The sequence below is a fragment of the Mastigoproctus giganteus genome, chromosome 9 (assembly GCF_048544385.1).
Source record: "Mastigoproctus giganteus isolate SK-2022 chromosome 9, ASM4854438v1, whole genome shotgun sequence".
NCBI classification, from domain to species: Eukaryota; Metazoa; Arthropoda; class Arachnida; order Uropygi; family Thelyphonidae; genus Mastigoproctus; species Mastigoproctus giganteus.
In genome coordinates, this window is record NC_143583.1 from 96,768,630 (window position 1) to 96,792,119 (window position 23,490).

The 23,490-nt window shown below is 36.8% G+C and overlaps 1 protein-coding gene across 1 annotated transcript in view; it reads left to right on the top strand.

The window, feature by feature from the left end:
- The window catches only part of Sec5 (exocyst complex component secretory 5), a 444,876-nt gene that overhangs the window by 410,545 nt on the left and 10,841 nt on the right, over positions 1-23,490 (top strand). The window contains exon 25 of the mRNA XM_090380740.1: positions 11,102-11,163. Coding sequence (XP_090236866.1) covers positions 11,102-11,163 — 62 coding nt within the window. The remainder of the gene's footprint in view (positions 1-11,101; positions 11,164-23,490) is intronic.

Genomic DNA, 23,490 nt, shown 5'->3' on the forward strand with positions numbered 1-23,490 from the left:
GCTAGAAAAATTCCTGTATATCATTGACAAGACACCATGAGCTACTCTTGCAGCTCGTCTGCACTGCTCAGAGAACTTCATATCTGCCTGCACAATTACCCCCAGGTCCTTTTCATTCTCCACCACTGTCAGTGTAGTACCGCAGAGTTGATACGTTGCTCTGGGGTTACTGTTTCCCATATGCAGCACTTTACATTTGTCATTGTTAAACCTCATTTGCCACCTCTCAGCCCATCTGTTCAACCTTTCCAGATCCTGTTGCAGCAGCATAGCGTCAGTATTGTCCTTAACGACCCTGCCAACCTTTGTATCATCTGCAAACTTGGACATTAAACTTGATATCCCATCATCAATATCATTCATAAACACCGAAAACAACAACGGACCCAACACTGAACCCTGAGGAACTCCACTAATAACATTAGTCCATGTTGAGCAGTGTCCATTGATTACCACTCTCTGTCTTCTGCCACTCAACCATCCCCTTATCCATAGCAGCAATTTGCCTCCAATGCCACACTGCTCCAATTTGTGCAGCAGTCTTCCATGTGCAACAGTATCAAAAGCCTTTCTAAGATCCAAATATATAATATCAAAGTTATTCCCTGCATCCAATTCTTTTGTGACTACATCATAGTATCCAATCAAATTGGTCAGGCAAGACCTGCCCTTAACAAAACCATGCTGCGTCTGAGCTATAACTGAATTCTTGTCTAGATGATCCTGCAATGCTTCTTTAACCAGTGCCTCCATTAATTTACCTGGAACAGAAGTTAAACTAACAGGTCTATAATTACTTGTGTCAGCCTTTGATCCTCCTTTGTGAATTGGGGTTACATTTGCACATCTCCAGTCTATGGGTACCTCCCCTGAGTCCAAAGAAGCTCTCATAATTATGGCTAGGGGTTTGCATACTTCCTTTGCTGCCTCCTTTAATATAACTGGATAGATCCCATCCACCCCAGGTGCCTTTTTTATGTTTATCCTCAACAATCTCTCCTCCACTTTCCTCTCAGTTATTACAAAATCATCCAGCTCACTGCCAATGTTTACTTTACCTACATCATTCTCCTTCCTGAATAACTCCTCATGCGTGAATGTAGATGCAAAATACTCGTTTAGATTGTTAGCCACCTGAGCAGGATCCTCAACTGTTGAACCATCAATATCCAGTGGACCAATCTGATTCATCCCTTTCCTTTTCGAGTTCAAGTATGTAAAGAACTCTTTTCTGTTTTTCTTTGCATCCTTTGCCAAGGATTTTTCATAGTCTGCCTTTGCCTGCCTAATCTCCTTTGTGACTTGGTTACAGACCAACTTATATCTATCATAGGCTTCCATGTCACCCATTAATTTGTATGTATCCCATGCATTTTTCTTCTCTGCCACATGTCTCATTAGTTCATCTGACAACCATTTAGGCCTAAACCTTGAACAATATTTCTTAGTTGGTATGTAAAGCCTGGTAGCCTCCAAGATTAGTTCCTTGAATGCTTCCCATTTTGAGTTTGCTGTTGGTAACATCATCAGTTGGTCCCACTGTATAGAATTTAAATATTGTCTCAGACCATCATAGTCGCCTTTACGAAAACAAAAACCCTTCCCTTTACCTCTGATGGTAGTTACCTCCTTGAGTAAATCCCACTTCAACACACTGTGATCACTGCCACCTAGTGGTTCATTTATCTGCAGGTTCTTAATGCATGAAGAATCACTACTGATAATCAGATCAAGAGTATTGCTCCCTCTTGTTGCCTCACGAACATGCTGATGTAGAAAACAATCATCCAATAAATCCACAAAAGCCTTGCTAGTGTGCGAGTGACCAACCCACAAATTCCAGTCAATATCTGGGAAATTAAAGTCCCCCATTATAAGACTCTCTGATTTACTGGCCCACTCTATTTCCCTGTACAATATCTTATTATACTCATCAGAGTCATTAGGCCTATAGCACACTCCTACTCTCAATTTTGATTTCCCTATGCTTATGTCACACCAAACTGACTCGACACTGCCCTGTCCATCGATGTCGACTGGCTTCACTTCCTTGGACTTTATGTGTTTCTTAATTAATAGCATAACCCCTCCTCCCCTCCTGTCGTGTCTATCCTTTCTATACACATTGTATTCCCCAAATTCCAGTTCCGCATTACTTATATCTGTGTGACACCACGTCTCTGATATCCCAACAATATCTGCCTTTGATGTTTTGAGCAATATCGGCTTTCTAAACCAAAAACGACTGCTGTACACTTCTGTCACAAACGTTCTTTACATCCGGATACAGACCTTCATTTGGATTCTCATTGTATTACTTTCCAACCTAGTATTAGATTTCTTGGTGTAATATTTGATAAAAAATTAAACTTCCTGGAACATATAAAACATATTCGTACAAGTTGTCTTAGAAAACTAAATCTTCTCAGAGTAATTTCTTCTATGTCATGGGGTGCAGATCGTTACGTGCTGTTACATCTATACCGCTCACTAATCAGATCCCGGTTAGACTATGGGTCTCCTGCATATGACTCAGCCAGGCCAAGTGTATTGAAATGGCTTGACCCTGTACATCACAGTGCATTAAGAGTTGCACTGGGGGCTTTTCGCACATCACCAATCTTAAGCCTGTATACTGAAGCCTATGAACCACCGTTACACCTTAGGCGTGAAACTCTACTACTAAATTATGCAGCCAAAATCCGCAGTCTCCCACATCATCCCATGTGGCAATACCTCTTCACGCCAAAATGGAGAGAAATCTATCAAACTAAACGGCGTTACAACAAACCATCTGGCATTAGGCTTGAAGCTTTGATCACAAGCTGGGGCCTGAAGTTTTCTAACACCCTCCAGGATACTAGCATGGAAACGCAGCCATGGCTTCCCATGGCTCCAGTAAATATTGATAGACATTTTCAGCAATGGGGAAAGAATAGCTTCTCCGAAATCAACATTAGACAAATACATATGGCTCACTCTACAGAGTTTAGCAGCTTCATTCAGCTATACACAGATGGATCCAAAACTGGTAATAAAGTTGGCACAGCTGTAGTACTACCAAATGCCACCATCTCCAGACAGCTCCCACCAGAATGCAGTAATTATACCTCAGAGTTATATGGTATTCTACTAGCCCTAGAGAATATAAACGAAGCCTCGTACGCTAAATCCATCATTTATACGGACTCGTTGAGTGCTGTTAATGCTCTACAGTGTAAATCCTTCCCTAGTCATCCTCTGATACAGAAAATTTTAGCACAGTTATTAGCACTTCATGGACGTGGACAGCTCGTAATATTTTGCTGGATCCCTGGACACGTTGGAATCGTAGGAAACGAGCAGGCAGATTTAGCTGCTAAAATTGTTACAAATGAGATACCATCAAATTTCAGGACTCCATATATTGATCAAAAGTCTTTTATCAAACAGACATATAAAGAAGTGTGGACACGCTTGTGGAAAGATCAGAAAAATAATAAACTTTTTGAAATCAAGAGAGAACCCAAGCAATGGCAATCCAGCATGAGAAGAAACAGAAAGGAAGAAACTATTTTAGCCAGATTACGCATTGGTCATACTTTCCTCACTCATAGCTATCTACTAACAAACAGTGACCCTCCACAATGCAGTAATTGTTTATGCCCACTAACAGTAAAGCATATCATCATCGAATGCCCTCAATATCAAAAAGAACGGAAAACAGCTTTTTCCTCTAATTTTCATAATTACAATCATTTAACACTGCAGTGTGTTCTAGGAGATCGAGAGAACATAGATGACATTTTTCTTTTTCTAAAATTTATTAATAAATATCACCTTATCTGAACTGCTATCTCCTGTAAGAAAAACGAAGGAAATATCAAACAGTAATTAGTGCATTATAGCCTAAGTTGCTGATGCACCAATAAATCTAACAAACAACAACAACAACTCTCTGATCAATGTCCAGCAGTAGTCTGCCAGCATACTGGACTTCCAGTGAACAGATCTACCTCCACATGGTTGGCTCCCTCCACACCACAGGAACAATGAGTAACAGTAATACTTTTTTATTTTTTAACCAGTATCTCAGACATGAGGACCCAAGCCCACTTCCTTTCCTGAAAGGAAATAATTTGCAGCCAAAATAAAGTTCATATACGTTCTTTAATTAAGGACATTATGCGATGTGTGAAGCTGCAGTGGACAGTTACTGCTTAGAGATTTTTTTTTCTGTCAGTTATCATATTCTCACTCTATAACCAGTAAACAAGTTCTTAGGTGTTTTGCCATCACATTTTTCACCTTTAAATTTAAAAATTACATCAGGCATCATGTTATAAAACACTCCAGTTTTGTCTGCAGTGTAGATTTTCTATCCCTATAACCTTTCTTACATTTTACTCAATCATTTTTCACCAATTCACTTGCCGTTTTGTAATCTGCTGATAGAGCTTCTCCATAAAAATTGGTATAACACTGTTTGTGTGATAGTCAATATCACACAAACAATGTTATACCAATGTTTAAAATGATCAAGCTATCCACCATTATATGTATAATTCTTGTTCCCTAATTGTTTTGCAAATTTTTTGCCTATACTTTTAAAATGTGAGTGCCTTAACCCATTCCAGCAATGCTTGATTAGCATCACCCGTCACATTTCCTCATTTTCTTGTTTATAGTAAGTTGTTTTCTAGTTCAGTTAAAATTGCTTCTATGTTTTTCATACCCTTGAAACTGTAGCTGATGATAAATTAAATTTTGTGCACACTTCAGCATTTTTTTTTTCTACAATTTAACTCATGAATGAGCTCTACTTTTTTGTGAATAGTCAGGCACTTTTCCTTTTATTTATGGTTTTAGTCACCAAATGCCATAAATGTTTGGTAAAATTCAAATACAGTACTGTATATTATGTTGCTAAATGCTATAGCAAGTTCTTTGATTTTTGCTGGACACTCAGTGGCTGTTGAAATGGACGTCATGTGCTGTTGTTTACAGAAATTTATAACTGAATCACAGCTGACAAATATGAAAACTGGTTCCCCTCTTAGAAATAAATGTGTATTTTGCAAATTTCTCACATGCACTTTTTATTGCATCTCTAAATGAGGAGAAAGGAGAGACTAAGGCAGTTTTTGGGCTAGAGCCTCAAACTATGAGAAAGTTCACTAAATGGATAGGTTAGTGCCAAATAATACATGTCTTTGTGTAGTGAACTATCAAAGTAGATAAATTGGCATTGTTTTAATTATATCTCAGTTTGAGGCTTTAGTCCATATAGCCCCAGTGAGCCATGCCCTATTTCTGAGCTGCCACAGGGAAAAGTCGTAAAATTGGGGCCAAGGAAACTGTTAAGTGGGCCACGAAAAGTTCACTTCTTAAATAAAATTATTACTAATATAAAAAAAAAAATTAGAGAGATCCCCAAGGATCTCACTAAACTAAGGGATAATAATATTATCATAATATTTTTTGTTAGGAACATAATTGTATATTGTGAATAAACAAAATATTATATGAATAAAAATTCTATTATAAATAAAGATTGTAGTTAATAAACCTCTTTTTTATTATTAATATTCCTTATAAACAAATAATACATTTTATAAATAAAAAGTGCAGTTGTTAAAGTACATATTTATTATAAATATTATATTTATCATAATTAAACAAATGAGGGGTGGGGCCACAGAGGTGAATGAAACTCAGAAGTGTGCCACGAGCAGAAAAAGATTGAGAACCACTGGTGTATACTATTGCACACCATCTGGCATCTCTCATGTTGTAGAGTTATACTTCATAACTGGGTTGTCACTATTACAACACCAGGGTACATAACCGCCCACCGAAGAGAGGCCAATGAGCCTTGAAACGGTGCCGTCTGGGTGGTAGTATCTACCGAGAATAAGTAACATTAGTCTTCTCCGTTGGTGAAGCATTACTTATTCGAGGTAGTGCAATATCATGGCAACTCGTGAAGGTTTTCACAATATGAGATATAATTAAAACAATGGCAGTTTATCTACTTTGAGAGTTTGCTACGTACAAACACGATGCCTGTCTGTTTAGGAAGATAGGAGAGAAAGCGAACACTAGCATTAATTGCTCTTGGATAAGTTCCTGTTACTTATAAAAATTTAATGGTATAAATTGAGGGATATGCCACTAAAAAGAAAACATAGTAGCTCTGTAGTCCATACTTTGGAAACGAATGGACCAAGTTGACCCAGTACTGCCACTCTCCAACTTACGTAAGGGTTGCGTTCTGCAGAACTCTGCATAAGTCGGAATTTCCTTAAATGCTTATGCAGCACTCGCAACTATGTGCACTGAATTTGACTGAAGCAAAAAAAGAAATGTTCGACAAACATGTAAATAGAATTTTTTATTCAACGTTTTTATCTCATGCACAGGAAAAATTACAAAATTGTACAAAATTACAAATATTTCAAAATTATAAAATTACAAAAAGAGAGAGGAAACAGGCATAATGGCAGCAAGTTTTACCTTTCAAGCATCGTTGCCTGAATTAACTCTCCAGTTGATAAGCATGCCGCTGCAGAAGTTGAGGACTGTGGAGATTTAGAAGGGTTTTTTTCCAACACATCACAAAATTTCTCTGCAGTTGCAGAATCAACACTGGCAATTTCACCGCATACTTTAATGTTTTGAAAACCAGCTTGATGCTTGAACCTATTAAACCACCCATTGCTTGCCACGAACTTGGCTTGGGGTTCACCATACTTATCCTTAATATCTTCATAAATACTTCTTGCTTTTGCTTGAATGGCCATTGGACACTGGGGCATATGGATGGAAAATCTGATTTTCCATCTTTGATATAGCACCTGAATGCTGTTTTGTGATCACTGTTGATGTTAAATGCATTGATCCTTTAACGTATTATTTTATATGCACACTGTCGCTTAAAGTAGTATTTACTGTTGAAGCAGAGAGACCTAATTCCATGCAATAGATGATAAACTTTGTCCTGCTTCGTACTTCTCTAATTAATCATCTTCATTTCTAAATCAATTTTGTTTCGTTTCCTAGCACTGCCAGCACTTGCACTTTCCATTGATCCCTTTCCCTTCACCATTGTAATAAGTAAATAGGAATGAAGAGAAGATTCTGAAATTTTATTTATGTTTTTTTTATGATTGAAGATTTCAGTGAATGGAAACTCATTTCACCATCATACCGCAATGTAAAAACCCACATAATTCCAGTTATCGGTATTATCGCAAATGCAATAAAATCGAGTTTACTACCCATTTATAATAGATTGCGTTAACTGGAAAGTGCAAATTGTTTCTATTGTTTTATGGTAGTGACCTCCAGAAACGTGTTTTAGAAAAATATCACAAAGGCATTCAAAATTGATTCTTATAATGGAACATATGATAACAATGAAAGTGTAGTGCAATTTCCATTATAAAAATGACCTTTTAGAGAGATAAATAGCTTAGTTATATAGCAAAAATTTCAACTTCCAAGGTCTTGGAATGAATTTTTTTTTTTTTTTTTTTTTCTGGTAGTTGTTGGCGCATCAGCTTCTGTGGCCATAATGCACCTCCCAAGGTTTTTGCAGTACTTTGATCCAAGCCCGAAGTGGGATTCGAACCCGCGACCTTTGGGTTGCCGGGCAGGCACTTTACCCACCCAGCTAGTCCGGTCGGCTTGGAATGAATAACCAAAAAAAGCACAATGTATTATTGGGTTCACATTATGATATTTTCAAGATACCATTTATTCCTATGGGATGCAAAATACGTTTCCACGATTTTAAGTTTGCACCGGCTGGCAAAAACTTACATAAAGTCAAATTTCTGTAAGTTGAGTATTACGTAAGCTGTATATCCGTGATGCATGTTCATTATAGACATGAAATTTTTATATGTAAATGCTTGTAAAATTAACTTTGAGATAGCATTTGCTCAGTATACTTACATAATTATAAACCAATGAAATTAAATTTATGTGCTGTGCATAATGACTATTACTCTGCCTAAGAGAAATCCCGAAACACACAAGGTAAAATGAAATTGGAGCTTATGTAAGACACTAATAGCCTCTAATGAAATTTGGAAAGTAGCAACCTATCTGTTGGACGTAGTAAACTTTATATGATAATGTGCCTAAAAATAGCCAAACATGTGTATTAAGATCAGCCATAATGATACCCAGCAATAGGACAGGAAAAATGGCTGGTGAAGTAGATACCGAACTTCACAAAGGTGAAAAATAGTAATACAGTAAACCCCCGCTATTTGCGGGGGTTACGTTCCTGAGAAATGTCACGAATACTGAGTTATGGCTCCCATAGTAATAAAGGGGTTCCGTTCCAAAGTATGAAATATATAAGAAAAACTAGTCTAAAATTTTGTCTATGTATGTATTATATGTACCTTCATAATATAACTATGTACATAGACAGTACATAGTGAAATGCAAGCATATGGCATCGAAATGAAAATAAGAAACAATTTAATATTAAATGTAATATTTATTAGAAATTTCAAACAAATCTTTCAAACCAGCGCCTTTTCTGGCTAAAAAACTTATCCCGCCAGTGCTATCAGTTTCGCTAAACTATTGATAAAGGAGTTTTGCCTTTTCACGAATGATGAGTGAACTTAACGGAATTTTATTTTGAGTTCGGTCTTCTATCCACAGATTTAAAGCTTTTTCCATTTTTTCTAATTTAACATCACGAGTTACAGAGCAAATTTTTGAAGCAATTAGCGCATTTTCACAGACACTACGGCGGATTTTTTCTTCCGATTTCTTGATTGATCGTACCATTGACTCATTGATTTTATAATGTTTTGCCACTCAGGAGACACTTTCACCATTAGAAATTTTATCTAATAACTCAATTTTATTCGCTAATGTCATCACCTTCTTTGATATTTTCACATTTCTCTTGTTATTCGTAGCCATATTTTTGTAGGGGTTAGAAAGAACTTGTCCACAATAAAGTCACTTTCTTCCGTTAACACACTCGAAAAAGTCTGTTTTACACTGCAAAACGGTAGATTTATCATTTTTGTAAGCATATCAATTTATAAATTGATAAATTTATTCAATTTATAAGCATATAAATTAAAAGCAAACGACGAAACCTTCCATGACAAACGCATAACACATACTGAACAAGGATTAGCAAGAAACATCCACGCTCGCGATTTTGTCACCCCTCTTCCCCCACCCACTGAGCGCTGTTTTGACCGGGAAAGATAATTCTAGCCACGCTCATGTTTTTTTATGGCGGAAAATATTCATGGCGCTTTAAAATTCACATTTTTTTAGGTTTCATTTTATATTAAATCGGCGATCGCAAATACGCGAAACCGAAAATACAGATACCGCGAATAGCGGGGGTTTACCGTATAGCAAAAAAATATTTTCCATTTCTTAAAGTAATCTAATAATTTCAGGAAAATAAAAAAAGAGTTTATCAAAATCAAAGGCAAGAAATAAGATATCAGTTTTGATTCTGGTATGTTCGGGATCGTAAGATTGTTCTCATATAATGACTTTGAAGTGACTATCAGTTTGGTATCTGATATGATACAGTACACAACAGTTAGCCATCAGTGAACAGTCCAAGTCCAATTGGAAATGTCCAGAGACCACTACTTCAGTGAACACTATTTTTCCTGATATTTGTATTGTACAAAATAGTGTTCAACATTGATGGGGGTTGATGATGGTTTGTATTTCTCAACCCTGCCATAGAAGCCTTCTTCATAAAACTTGTTACATAATATATAGCATAGTGGATCTCTTTGGGATATTTATATTACAGTAAATCTCTCTAAGAGGCTATAAAATCACTAATAATTTGTTGGAGTGATGTTTCCACTTTTTGGTTCTGTTTCAGACAGGAACATTTGCTTTGATCACAGAGCTTTGGATAGTAGCTGTATGGTTTTCCTTTGGATGCGGCTAACAGTGACATGTTTTGACTAGTCATTTTGAAGTTTGCCATCCATCCATAATAATTTGCAGGGCAGTGTATGCATTTTGACTTTACATTGGACCAATTTTCCTTATAGGTTTGGTGTGCTGCTGCCTGTGTTCATAATTAATTTAAGAGATTTTAAAATGTGTTATAACCAATTGTGTCACTTTAAGAATATTGGTTTATACAGGGTGATTCACTACCAGTGTGACAAACTTGCAGGGGGGGGGTGTAGGGGGCACAAAGATGAACCGGAATCACATAGCATTGCAGGGTCCGAAATGCCTTCATCATGCGGTAGAGGACGTTGAACGGGAGGTCGCGTGAACAGTGATCCCGCTGGAAGTCAGCATTTGCGAACCGGTTCCTGAGGCAGTAGGATGGACAAATATTCAAATGTTGAACTGGCCGACATGCACCTTGCATATGGAGCTGCGGACTGTAATGGGCACGCCGCTCTGCACTTGTACCAGGAACGTTTCCCGCACAGGTGTGCTCCTCATCATACGATTTTCACACGTGTGCATAGGTTACGTGAGACTGGTTGTTTCACGAGAGGTATCATGAATCGAGAGCAAACGACGAGGACGCCAGACAATGAGGAGAATGTCCTACGTCTTGCAGGAGGCAATCCGAGTACGAGTACTTGAGCGATAGGCCAACGATTGGGTATTTCCCAATCCACTGTATGGAGGATACTGTCAACAAACCAAATGAGTTCATACCATCTGCAATGCGTCCAATCATTGGAGCCTGTGGATTATCCACTCTGAAGGACTTTTGCTACTTGGTTTCTTCAACAGAAACAGTTCGCAAATGCTGACTTCCAGCGGGATCGCTGTTCAAGCGACCTCCCGTTCAACATCCTCTACCGCATGACGAAGGCATTTCGGACCCTGCAATGCTATGTGATTCCGATTCGTCTTTGTGCCCCCTACACCTCCTGCAAGTTTGTCGCACTGGTAGTGAATCACCCTGTATATTTATATATATATTTTTAACAATATACTTTTTTGTTATAACAAGTATGGGATATAATACTTCTTTAATCTTTTAAAGTATATATACCACTTTATTAATGGAAAGTGTTAGTATTAAATAGTATTAAGATATATTTGTTTGAATTTCAAAATTATTTCTGTTTAGGCTACACTTGATATAAGAGCATTGGAGTTGGCTATTGCAGCTTATAAAAATTATTCCATTAGGTAAGGTTGTAATTAGTGTTTCCAGTTTTAACAAATATTATATTCCTATGAATAAAAAAAAAGTGTACTATTTTGTTTAAATCAGCCAGTGGTATACACATAACAGTAATGCACCTTATTTAAATAGAAATGCTGCAATTATCTCATTATATTCATAACTATGGTTTCCTACATTATCGTACCTACCAACTTTTTTTTTTTTTCTGAAAACAAAAAGAAAAAAAAAAAAAATGTTAGACAGATTTAGGTTAATTCTACTACTGAATTCTAAGAATTGTCTGTGGTCTCGTGGTGCAGTTTGCTTCTTGGAAATTGTTTCTGATGGATTAGTTATTTCATATTTAATTTGAGGCTCCGAGGATAGAAAGACTAGTCTCTAAAAATTGCGTATTTATTCATTTATTATTATTGCATTCACACACTCTCCACGGTGGGATTTTTTTTTTTTTTTTTTTTTTAATTCAACACTGTTTTGTCCACTTTCTGATACAGTAATCAGTGTCTCTTTTGCTTGTGTTCAACATCACAGCAATTTAATTCAATAAAATTATTTTAAAATTTTTCATTCTTTATAATAGCATGCAAAAAAGTTTGAAAGTGCCAAAAAAGAGCAAGCATATTACATTAAATGTGCAAATTTTCAATTTACACATAAACTGTTGCTTCATAAACACACACACAAAAAAAACTGAAAAATCATATCTACTAACATATTGACAAAATATGAAAAACGGACCCCAAAAAAGGGATCCAATTATAGTGCTTTTAACAGCTAGGGCCCTCAAAAATGCAGAAACAATAGTTTACTGTGTATATTAAAAAAAATATGCACAAGGATGATGAGTAAGGGAATTAGCCCTTCAGCAGGTATGCCAATCCATTTGAAATTCATATGAACATTGCATAAAATACACCATTTAATAACTTTGAAATAGACAAGAAATATATTGTCAAAAAGTACCTGGGCTTCCCTTGGATTTGGAAAAAATTACCTATACCTGCCATCTGTTTGACAGGCATAGGTATAAAATCAGCTCCATTCATGCCAGAAATAAGCAGAACAACGAAATATTTGAGCTGAGTCAAGACAAGCTTAACAACTTTCAATGAAGAGTCATCATATGATGCCATGGTGCTACAAAAGCCAGGAAGCATTCACATAGACCATAGAAATCGACAGAAAGAGACTGTAGGATACTCAGAAAAGTAGTACATAGACCCCCATACCTGAATTCTGGGAATCAGTAGTTTGGGGAAATTACAGGAACTAATTTTAATATATACAAGAATGATACCCGAGGAGCAGTTTTACCATCATATTTTATGGAAGTGCTGCAGCTCACAATAATTAGTCCCTAAAACATTATAAAGCACGTGGTTTTTCAATCTGATGGCCACATTCACATCGGATACAGGGCCGGATTAAGGATGAAATAGGCCCTGGCCATATTTAAATTTGAGGCCCCTTTAATGTATATATTTGCACATACATATAAATACAAATATTATTTTGTGAATAATAATTCCTTGATAAAAATGTAACATAAGAGGTCAAAAATGTTTTATATTTTTTAATTTGAAAAATAAAGTAATAATAAAAACAATTTTGATGGAGAAACTTTTAACTTATTAATTGTACAATAAAAAGGCATATAAGTTTAAGTATGCTTTTATGTTACACGTTTTCTTGGTTTTTTATTATTATTAGAAATATTTACATTGAAAATGAGGCCCCTCTTTGGGTGAGACCTCCCAGCCATGGCCGGTTTGGCCGTAGTGTTAACGTGACCCTGATCTGATAGATGACTGGAAAATGTTATTTACCAATATGTGTTGTTCACCATGTTTGAACTTTACACTTGTCAATGTTAAACTTCAGTTGCAACCTCTCAGCCCATCTGCTTAACTTTTCTAGATCCTGTTGCAGTAGCATACTGTCATTAGTGTCATTAACAACTCTGCCAACCTTTGTATCATCTGCAAACTTGGGCATTAAGCTTGATATACCTTCATCAATATCATTAATAAATGCAGAAAACAACACCGAACCCTGGGGGACTCCACTAATAATGTTAGTTCACGAAGAGCGCAGCGTCCATTGATTACCACTCTGTCTTCTCCCACTCAACCATCCATTTATCCATAGCAGCAATTTTCCCTTACAATAATTAGTCCCTACTGATTCCATACTGTTCCAGTTTGTAGAGTAGTCTTCCATGTGCAACAGTATCAAAAGTTTTCATAAAATTGAAGTATATGATATCAAAATTATTTTTTTCCCCTCTAGTTCCTTTGTGACCACATCATCGTTTGTTTGTTTGTTTGTTATCTGGTTTTTAGGAGCATTAGCAACTAAGGCCATATTGCTCCGGGATATGCGGTGGTCATTCCCTGACCTTTCTGCATCCTGCGTATTTGGTGGTGACGGGCTCGAACCCCGGTCAATCAAGAAGCGTGTGCTACGCACTGCTGCTCCTTCCCACCTGGCTACGGAGGCGCCCTGACCACATCATCGTATCCAATCAAATTGGTCAGACAAGACTTCCCCTTAACAAACCCATGCTGTGTCTGAAGGCGCCTCCGTAGCCAGGTGGGAAGGAGCAGCAGTGCGTAGCACACGCTTCTTGATTAGACCGGGGTTCGAGCCCGTCACCACCAAATATGGAGAATGCGGAAAGGTCATGGAATGACCACCGTATATCCCGGAGCAATATGGCCTTAGTTGCTAATGCTCCTAAAAACCAAACAACAACAGCTGTGTCTGAACTGTAGCTGCAGTCTTCTCTAGATGATCCTGCAGTGCTTCTTTAACCAGTGCCTCCATTAATTTCCCAGTTATCTGCACTTGTGCAAAAAGTCTGTTCAAAATGCCAAAGTAACACAACTATCATCAATTAGCAGTGTATCATTTTTTTGTGTGAACAAGTTTCCAGTACTTCTTAGTGTCATTAAAGATAAAGAAATGGATGAAGCAACAGATTGAGCATCATTCTCATCAGTTTAAAAGAAAGAAAATTGATGAACAATGGTTCTTGGTAAAGAATCTGACACAAGTTCACAAGGTAACATGAATTTAACAAATTATACCATGCCATTCTTGGAATTTAATAATTTTTCATTGCAATGCCAAGTGTCAGAGAATGTTTTACCAGATTAAAAAAAAAATCAGATCTTTTGTGAAGCTTTAGAAATTCTCTTGACAGGATAACAGTCTGAATCATAGTGCCACTATTATTAAAAAAAAACTTTTGAGCATTTCTGAAAAGAATACAAGGTCTGCAAGTCTTGAAACTGTCATAATCAAGTGGTGCTAACAGAACCATAGATAGTAAATCCTAAGTAAGTTAATGTTCGAAAGCAATATCGTACTAATAAACAAGCATATGGTTGTATTTTAATATAAAATGTGTATTTTTTAGTGAAATTTATTTCTAGTGTAGTATGGACTTTACAAGTCTTCCTTTTACAAAAAATATCCTGTTTTTTGTGAGAAACTCCTGCCTTTGCAAATAAACCTATTCTGTTTTTTGCCTATTTTGGCCCAAAAAGTTTCTATTTCTGCCTATTTACAAATGCCTGATCTCAAGCATTTTGAAAGTCAAAAGTTGACAGCTATGTTACTTGTTGACAGAATTTTGGCATGGGATAAGTAAAAATTGAATCATTATTATATGCAGGTGATATCGTGCTGTTAATTAGTAGCCTGAAAACACTTCAAAAATCTCTGAATAAAATAAACATTGTGGAGAATTTGACCATGGAAATTAGCTGCACAAAACCCAACAAAAATTATGAAAGTGGAAGAAAGTGACAAAAAAAATTAGATTATAGACTTTCTGTGTTTATGTGAACAGCCTTAAATGAATATGTAATATCAATATTGGAAATCAACAATAGAATAAGTAAATCAGGAAATGCAGAAAGATGTGGTAACAGGGATATTGTGTAATTCCTGATAATTGACATTTTTGCCTTTCTTTGAGATAAGGCTGCTCTTCCATTGCTGTAGAACCAAAGATCATGTCATGGAGCAGATGCATATTTTCAAAGCTGGGATGTGTGCTCTGGGCTGCCATGTCACCAACCAAACCAACTGCTTTACCATTTTATTGATTTGCAGTTGCTATAAATCCCACTCATTTGAAATGTTGCTACTGCAATGTTTCAAATGAGAAAGATAGGGAAACAAGACTAAATAACTTCAAGGAGTACATCACGGTAGTAAACCATAGAAGAATACTTAGTCTTAACTGTGTCTAAAGTAATGTCAGAAGTGTTGTCAATAAAATGGCTGAATTTGAACTCCTGGTTATGACAACTAATGCTGACATAATAAGGCTAATAGAAAAGTGATGCCACCTGGAAATTGGAGACAAAGAGTTCCACTATGATATGTATGATGTATTTAAGAAATATAGGTAAGATAGGAGGGGTGGTGATGTTATGCTTCTTATCAAAAGCAGCCTGAGTGCAAAAAGAGCTTTTGCTGAGTTTGAAGTTATGTCTGCCAGCATAGAATCTGTGTGGTGTGAGTTAGTCAGAAGCAAAGGTATAATGAGTTAATCTACAGACCAGATGATTGTGAAGAATATGATGAGAGTCTTTACATGCAAATCGAATGGGCAAGCAAGCGTGAATATCTTTTTATAGGTTAACTGAATTTGCCCCAGACTGATTGGAATAAGTGGGAAGGGAAACTGACCTTGTGGAAACATTTTTCTAAATAAACTACATGATTATTATTTGTATCAACATGTCAGAGATAATACTAGGGGTAAAAATATTCTAGACCTCATCATTACTTATGAATCAGATATCATACGGCTTAAAATACAGGAGCCATTGGCTGGTAGTGATCACACAGTGATCAGTTGCAGTAGTTAAAGGTAACGGCATGGTTTTTTTTTTATAAGAGGAAGGAGGGGACTTTGACAGTTTAGGAACTATATGGTGTCTTTAATTGCGTGGACTGGTGAGTGACAACGAGTACACTTGAATTATAGAATGCCTTTAAAGCAAAAGCCATAGACGCCAAGAACACACAAAAAAATATTGCAGGAGGAGGATACCAAAATGAATGAATGCAGAAGTGGCCGGTTAAATAGAGCAGAAAAAGATAGCATGCGACAGTTACAGAGGGATGGAAAGTACTGAAACCTACAACAGGTATAAGGCTGCTTATGAGAAAGCACTGGCTAAGAGAGAAAAGAATGGAGATGAATTTTTTATGTATGTGAATAAAAGGAAGGGAAAATCAGATCATGTCAGACCCTTGTGCACTGGGTGTGGAAAAGTCTTAGACAGCCCAGTTGATGAATTGAACAGGTACTTTGTATCTGTCTTTACTGAAGAAAGACCCTTCATGTTGAGAAGAGGCTGTGCAAGTGAGACTGAGTCATATAAAATTAGTGATTTTGAAATTACAAATGACTGTTTATTAGAAAAACTTCTGATCATAAAAGCAAGTAAGGCACCTGGAGTTGATGGCATATACCCAGTAATTTTGCAGGAGGCCGCAAGAGAATGTATTGAACTATTGAAGTTAATTATGAGGGCATCTTGAACTCAGGAGAAATTCATTTGGATTGGACAAGTGTCACCAATACATGAAGGCAGCTCTAACAGGGAAGTTGGTATCTACAGACCGGTTAGTATGACTTCAGTAGGGAAAATCTTAGAGGCAATGATTTAGAGTGCAATCCAGAGACATTTAGATAGATATGGCATTCTGAATAACACACATGGTTTTGTTAAGCGGAAAATCGTGTTAACTAATTTAGTAAGCTATTTTGACACAGTTACTCATAAGCTGGATTTGGGGAATAATTTCAACATAGTTTTATTTGGATTTGGATTTTAGCATTTAACTCATCCCTCGTGAGAGGTTGCTGTAAAACTTAAACAGGTTGAGATTACTGGTAAGATTCTAAGATGGATTGCTGGGTGGCTGCAGTGCAGAAGGCAGAGGGTTGTGAATAATGGATATTTTTCAGATTAGTGTAATGTCAGAAGTTGGGTCCCTTAAGGATCAGGTCTTGGGCCACTGCTGTTTCTGATTTTCATAAATGACATTGATCACAATTTGCAGATGTAAAGAATGGTAGAGTAGTTAATGAGCAGCACATCCTTCAAGATGATTTGAACAGGCTGCAAGAATGATGAGAAAAGTAGCAGCTATGTTTTAATGCAGCAAAATGTAAGATCTTACACTTGGGGAATAGCAAGCCCAGAATAAATTATACACTTGGTGGGATTGAATAAAGTAGAGGAAGATAGGGATCTGGCAGTTATAATATGGGCAGATATGGTTTTCTGAGCAGTGTAAACAGCCAGACAGAAAAGTCCGTGATATCCTATTAATGATTTATCGAACATTATCCTGTAGAGATATGGGGGGGGGGGGCTCATAGTTCCACTGTATAACAATTGTAAGACCACATTTGGAATCCTATGTTGAAGTATGGAGATCTCATCTGAAAAAAGACAGTGAGCTTCTTGAAAGGGTCCAAAGAAGGTGGGCAACTGGCATGGTGAGATCAGCAAAAGGTCGACCATATGAGGAAAGACTCCAATTATATGGGCTACAGAGCTTGGCAACCAGACACCTTAGAGGTCACCTGATTAAGGTTTATAAGGCTCTGAAAGGGTTAGTAAAATGAATGATTGCAGAATTTTCACTGTTACAGAGAATTCCAGAACTCAGTGGCATAAATTCAAATTACACGGGAATAGGTTTAGACTAGATTGTAGGATTTCTTTTAGCTATCGAGTTGTTGATTGCTGGAACAGGTTGGTGTTGCAGGTAGTTGAGTTTGCTGGAAATGACTAAAGACCACTGTATAAATGACTCTGTTGGGGGCTTTGTCTAAAATACCATGTACCAAATTATTATACTGTGTGTGTTAGTTGTCTGACAGCACTGGGGGTTTCCCCCATGTGATGAAATTTAAAGTTGCTTTATTTTAAATGGTTAAAAGAGAACATACAGGGTGCCCATAAAATCTGTAAATCAACGTAAGCCAGTTTGGTTTTCCCCTGCAGAGTAACCATGCACTTAAAACACACGGTGATATGTCAAGATTTTAATGAATCTCTTCATCAGATGTAAAAAAAAAAAAAAGTCACAAGACAATAAAAGTTCAGTAGAAACACTTTGTTCTCCAGGTTAGATGGTGAAATTCAGCAGAATGTTGAAATATTGCCTTATGTTTTAATTACTGGTATTGTGGTGATTACTTTACAAGCTGTAACCATTTACAATAAAATTACTTAGTATCAGCACAGTTCATCTCATTTTTCATCCTTGTAATGCCAGACAACAAGAGGCTGAGAATATTCATTGGAGAAGTGACTGTCACCATTTGTGATCCGAAGTCACACCAACATTAATTGTGTACTCTGAATGGTTCTTAATGATTAAAAGATTAAGAGTGTTAGATGTGTGGTTAGGGTTGCCTGTTATTTTGGCAGATAAATGAACAGGTTGTATAAGATCATCAGTAATACAAAAGCTTCGGCATCTCTACCAGCTAGTAGAGAGATGCTGAAGGTTTTTAAGCCAGAGGAGATCAAAAAGAGTAGATTCCAGATTAGGAAGTTTCTGACAAAGATATCAGATCAATCATATACACAAGCAGCTTTGTAATTAAAGGAATCATAGAGTCAATAATTATAACAGATTTGTTGGTAGTGAAGTCATCCAATGATCCAGATTCTGTCAGAAAAGGTATATGAGGCTTAGTAGATTAGTTATAGAGAATTCCAGAACTCAGTGGCATAAATTCAAATTACACGGGAATAGTTTCAACCTCAACATCATTGAGATTGAAACTTATTGGCAACAAGTATTGAAATGCATATTTACTTGGCACACTATGGCCATAGTTGCCGATACGGCTAATAAATCCCTAAACAAAAAACAACAGCATATTTGCAGCTGTGATGCCACTTGCAAAACTTGCCTCTGTAAGTTAAGATGAATTTAAGTCTTTGAATTTTTAAAGCAATATGTTAACCTGTTTGGAATACTTGCCAGAACTTGGTAATTTTCTCAACTGCAGCTGAAAACTTTATTATTATTATTATTAGCCATATGGTGCAAGGAAGTCTGAGGCTTATGTTGCACCAACCAAAAAAAAAAAAAAAAAAAAATCTGAATGAATTACCCTGAGAGAGAGAGAGAGAAGTAGAAGGGAATCACCAAGAAAGAGAAGAATGATGATATCCAACTCAGGACCCTGGGTGTGCCGAGCCCATACTCACCAGATGTGAGCACCTAACTTATCAGAGCTATGGCTCTGGTAAAAGTGATATTTTTATATTATTAAATTTACAATGAATTTCTCATTATCATCCCAAAAAGGCTTTTTTTGCTGATGAAATGAAACATTCTAAGTAATTTCCTATAATTGTAGGTTCAACTCCAGGTGTAAGGCTCATTGATCAGTTTAGCTGTTTTACAGCACATAAAAGCAGAGAGAAATATTTTTTTTTGCTTCCTAAATCTTGCACATCTGAACATCTAATGGAAATTTTTTTAGAAATTAAGTGCTGGGATTAGATAGTTACAAAGTACAGACATTTGAGATATCTGACATCTCAGAGTTTTGACAATGCCCCCAATATATCTTGCTAATACCGAGGCTTGCAGGAAAGACCAAAAAAAATGAAAGTTCTACAAATATGTATATTCCATGTTCTAGTCATCCATTGAATCTTGTAATGTCACAGCTGATTCTTGTGGTATGTCAACGTGTTTTAATTTTGTTCAGAACGTTTTTTTTTTTTTTTTTTTTTATGTAAACCCCAAACACGAGATATAAGTGTTTGGGGTTTACATTAAAAAAAAAAAGAGATATAAGACAAAACTGAGTTTTAGAAGGGTTGAAATCAACTAGTTGTCTTTGCCCCACTGGAAAATTACCTGAAGATCGGCATTTAAGGAATTGGTAGCAGATTTTCGAAAAGTTGAAGCTGATTGAGCAGGACAAGGTTTCTCAAAATGGAAAGTGAAATGCAATGTGCTATCATCAGCAAAACTATAGATAGGATTTCCAGTCAATGGAAGAAGGTCGTTAATATACAAGAGGAAAAGAGTGAGGGAAAACTGAACCTTGGGGGACACTGGCATTAGTGGAGAAGTTAGAAGACAGAGAGCCATCTACCATCACCCTCAGTGAGCGATCAGAGAGAAAACTGGATAACCAATTACTAAAAACAGTTGGCAAACCAAAAGATGGAAGCTTATTTAGAAGACCTTTATGCCAAACACAATCGAAAGCCTTAGAGATGTCAAGAGCAACTACTTGTGTTTCACCGAACCTTTCCATTGAATAAGTCCATAAATGGGTAACATAAGCCAGAATATCACCAGTGGATCAACACTGACGGAATCCATACTGGCAATCACTGAACAGACGGAAGGTTTCTAGGTAGTTTAAGAGTTGGCGGTTAATTGATTTCTCCATTACTTTAGAAAGAGTAGAAGTAATTGCAATGGGACGATAATTGGTTGGGAGAGATTTGTCACCCTTTTTAGGAACTGGCTGGAGATGAGCAAATTTCCAAGCAGAAGGAAAAACACCTTTGGAATAAGAAAGTGAAAAAAGGCGGCAAAGAATAGGAGTAAGTTCAGGAGCACAGGTTTTTAGAACAAGTGGAGAAATACCATCGGGACCTGGAGCTTTCTTAGCATCAAGATTCGTCAAAATCCTTCTGACATCCTTTTTACGGAAGACCACAGGAGGCATTGAATGTATACACATTTTATCAGAATCTACACATTGATAGAATGTGCTAAAATCACGTCTAGGTGAAACAAAAATGTAAATGAATTGCAATGCAAGGTGGGCTTCAAGAGTAGATATCACTGGCTTTGAAAGAGGGTTGTGATTAAATTAAATTGGAAAGGATGGTTAGATGTGCAGAAATTTACTTTCAGCGAGAAAGTAACTGATAGAAAGTATGGACAAATGGTGTTTGTTGATGCTGTTAAAGCTTCTTCCTTGCATTATTTTGCCACTGCTAATACTAATGAGGCAGTATAGTATTTGTTCTTAATGAATAGCCACATAGCATCCCTCCTTCAACAAGCCATGAAATACAATTTTTATTTTTTATTTAATAATGACATCGCTGTCATTTTAATCCAACATGTAGTGGAGTACTGAGGTATCATATTTTTGTGAAAAAAAAAATAATAAAAATGTTTACTGATACTTTTTACATTCCATGTGTTTTAAATGTTGTAAATCTGTCATTCAAAAATCTTGCACTTTAAAAAAAATTCTCCATTGAGTGTTGTTACTTCAGATATTGTAAATTGTGTACAATATAGGAACATTGCCACAGCTTTCTAAAGCAATGTGTTTCTCAGTGCCATTCAAACTGTGAATAGAATGTGATGTCATAAACTGCTCTTCCAACTTCATTGTGTATATGATTTTTAATTGCAGGCTTTACAGTTAAACCATATTATTCATCTGGGGAAAACTTGCTGTTCCTGCCAAAGAAGCAGCCGGGGAAAGTTTCCCAAACATCACATTCTAAGTGTTATCTTGCCTGCTTTATTATTTATAGATGTTTAACATGTAGGTTAGTGCAAAAGCATCATTTTAACATAGCTACCTACAAAAGTAGTTAAATTAATTAATTAAATTGGCATCGTTTTGGTCATATCTCATATTATGAATGCCTTCACAACGAGTTGCCATGAGGCCTTTGCCCTTAAATATTTTATAGTCTATATCACTGCACACCACAGGCCTCTCTCATATTGTGAAGTTATACTTCATAACTGGGTAGTCACTATTGTAACACCAGGGTATCTGCCTACCCACCGAAGAGAAGCCAACAAGCTTTGAAACGGTGCCGTCTGAGTGGTGGTATCCGCTGAGAATAAATAACAGTAGTCTTCTCCACTGGTGAAGTGTTATTTATTCAAAGTAGAACAATACCATGGCAACTCGTTGTGAAGGCATTCACGATATGAGATATGACCAAAATGATGCCAATTAATTTAACTACTTTGGTAGGTGGCTACGTTAAAATGATGCTTTTGCACTAACCTACATGTTAGTCAATCTACCTCGTAGCATGGGGCCTTTGCCCTTAAATATTTTATAGTCTATATCACTGCACACCATCAGGCATCTCTCATATTGTGAAGTTATACTTCATAACTGGGTTATCACTATTGCAACACTAGGGTACCTGCCCACCCACCGAAGAGAAGCCAACAGGCTTTGAAACGGTGCTGTCTGGGTGGTGGTATCCGCTGAGAATAAATAACAGTAGTCTTCTCTACTGGTGAAGTGTTATTTATTCAAGGTAGTACATACAATACCATGGCAACTCATTGTGAAGGCATTCACAATATGAGATATAACCAAAACGATGTCAATTTAATTAATTAATTTAACTACTTTGGTAGATGGCTATGTTAAAAGGATGCTTTTGCACTAACCTACATGTTAGTCAATCTACCTCGTAGCATGTGGCCTTTGCCCTTAAATAATTTATAGTCTATTTATATATGTATAACTTGAAGGGGCTTAGAGGGAAACAGGCATTCTGTGTGTTATCAGACACTCAGTCTGAAACACTGATGGATACAATATCTTTCTATTTCAGAAGATTTAGGAGAAGTCCGGTTGGCCTGCCTCTCTAAAATCCACTCATGCACACCTCGATGGTAAGCCATGTTACGTCACTTAGGTGGCAACGAACGTGTAGAGTGGTTCTCTTCAAGAAGACTGGTCAGCGTGAAGAGGAAAAGACCAAACCCTCCAGCACAGGACAGTAAGACGAAACAAATGGCCCTCAGTCCCCAGCGGCTTTCACTCCCCCTCTTATGGCAGCGAGAGGATCAGAGTGGAAGCAGAGAGTGCTAAGAATCTTTGGGTATGACCAGGCTGCCATGCACGGAAACTGAACTTGGCCTGTTACAACGTAAGATCACTCATCGGTGAAGACAGGATATTAGAACTTAAGAACAAGTTTGGAAAAGGAATTAGAAAATGTGAATTGGAATATCATCGGTTTGGCTGAAATAAGAAGAAGAAATGAATCACTTATAAGTTTATAAAGTAGAAATCTGCTGTACACCATGGAAACAGTGAAAGGAGTGAAGGTGGAGTTGGCTTTCTGGTCCATAAAGATATAAAAAACAATATTTTGGAATTCAAAAGTACATCACCAAGGGTGTCAAGACTACTACTCAGGATTTCTAAAAGGTATAAGATAAAGGTTATAATGATTTATGCACCAACATCGAGCCATGATGATGAAGAGGTTGAAGAAATGTACACTGAAACTGAGAGTCTTCTA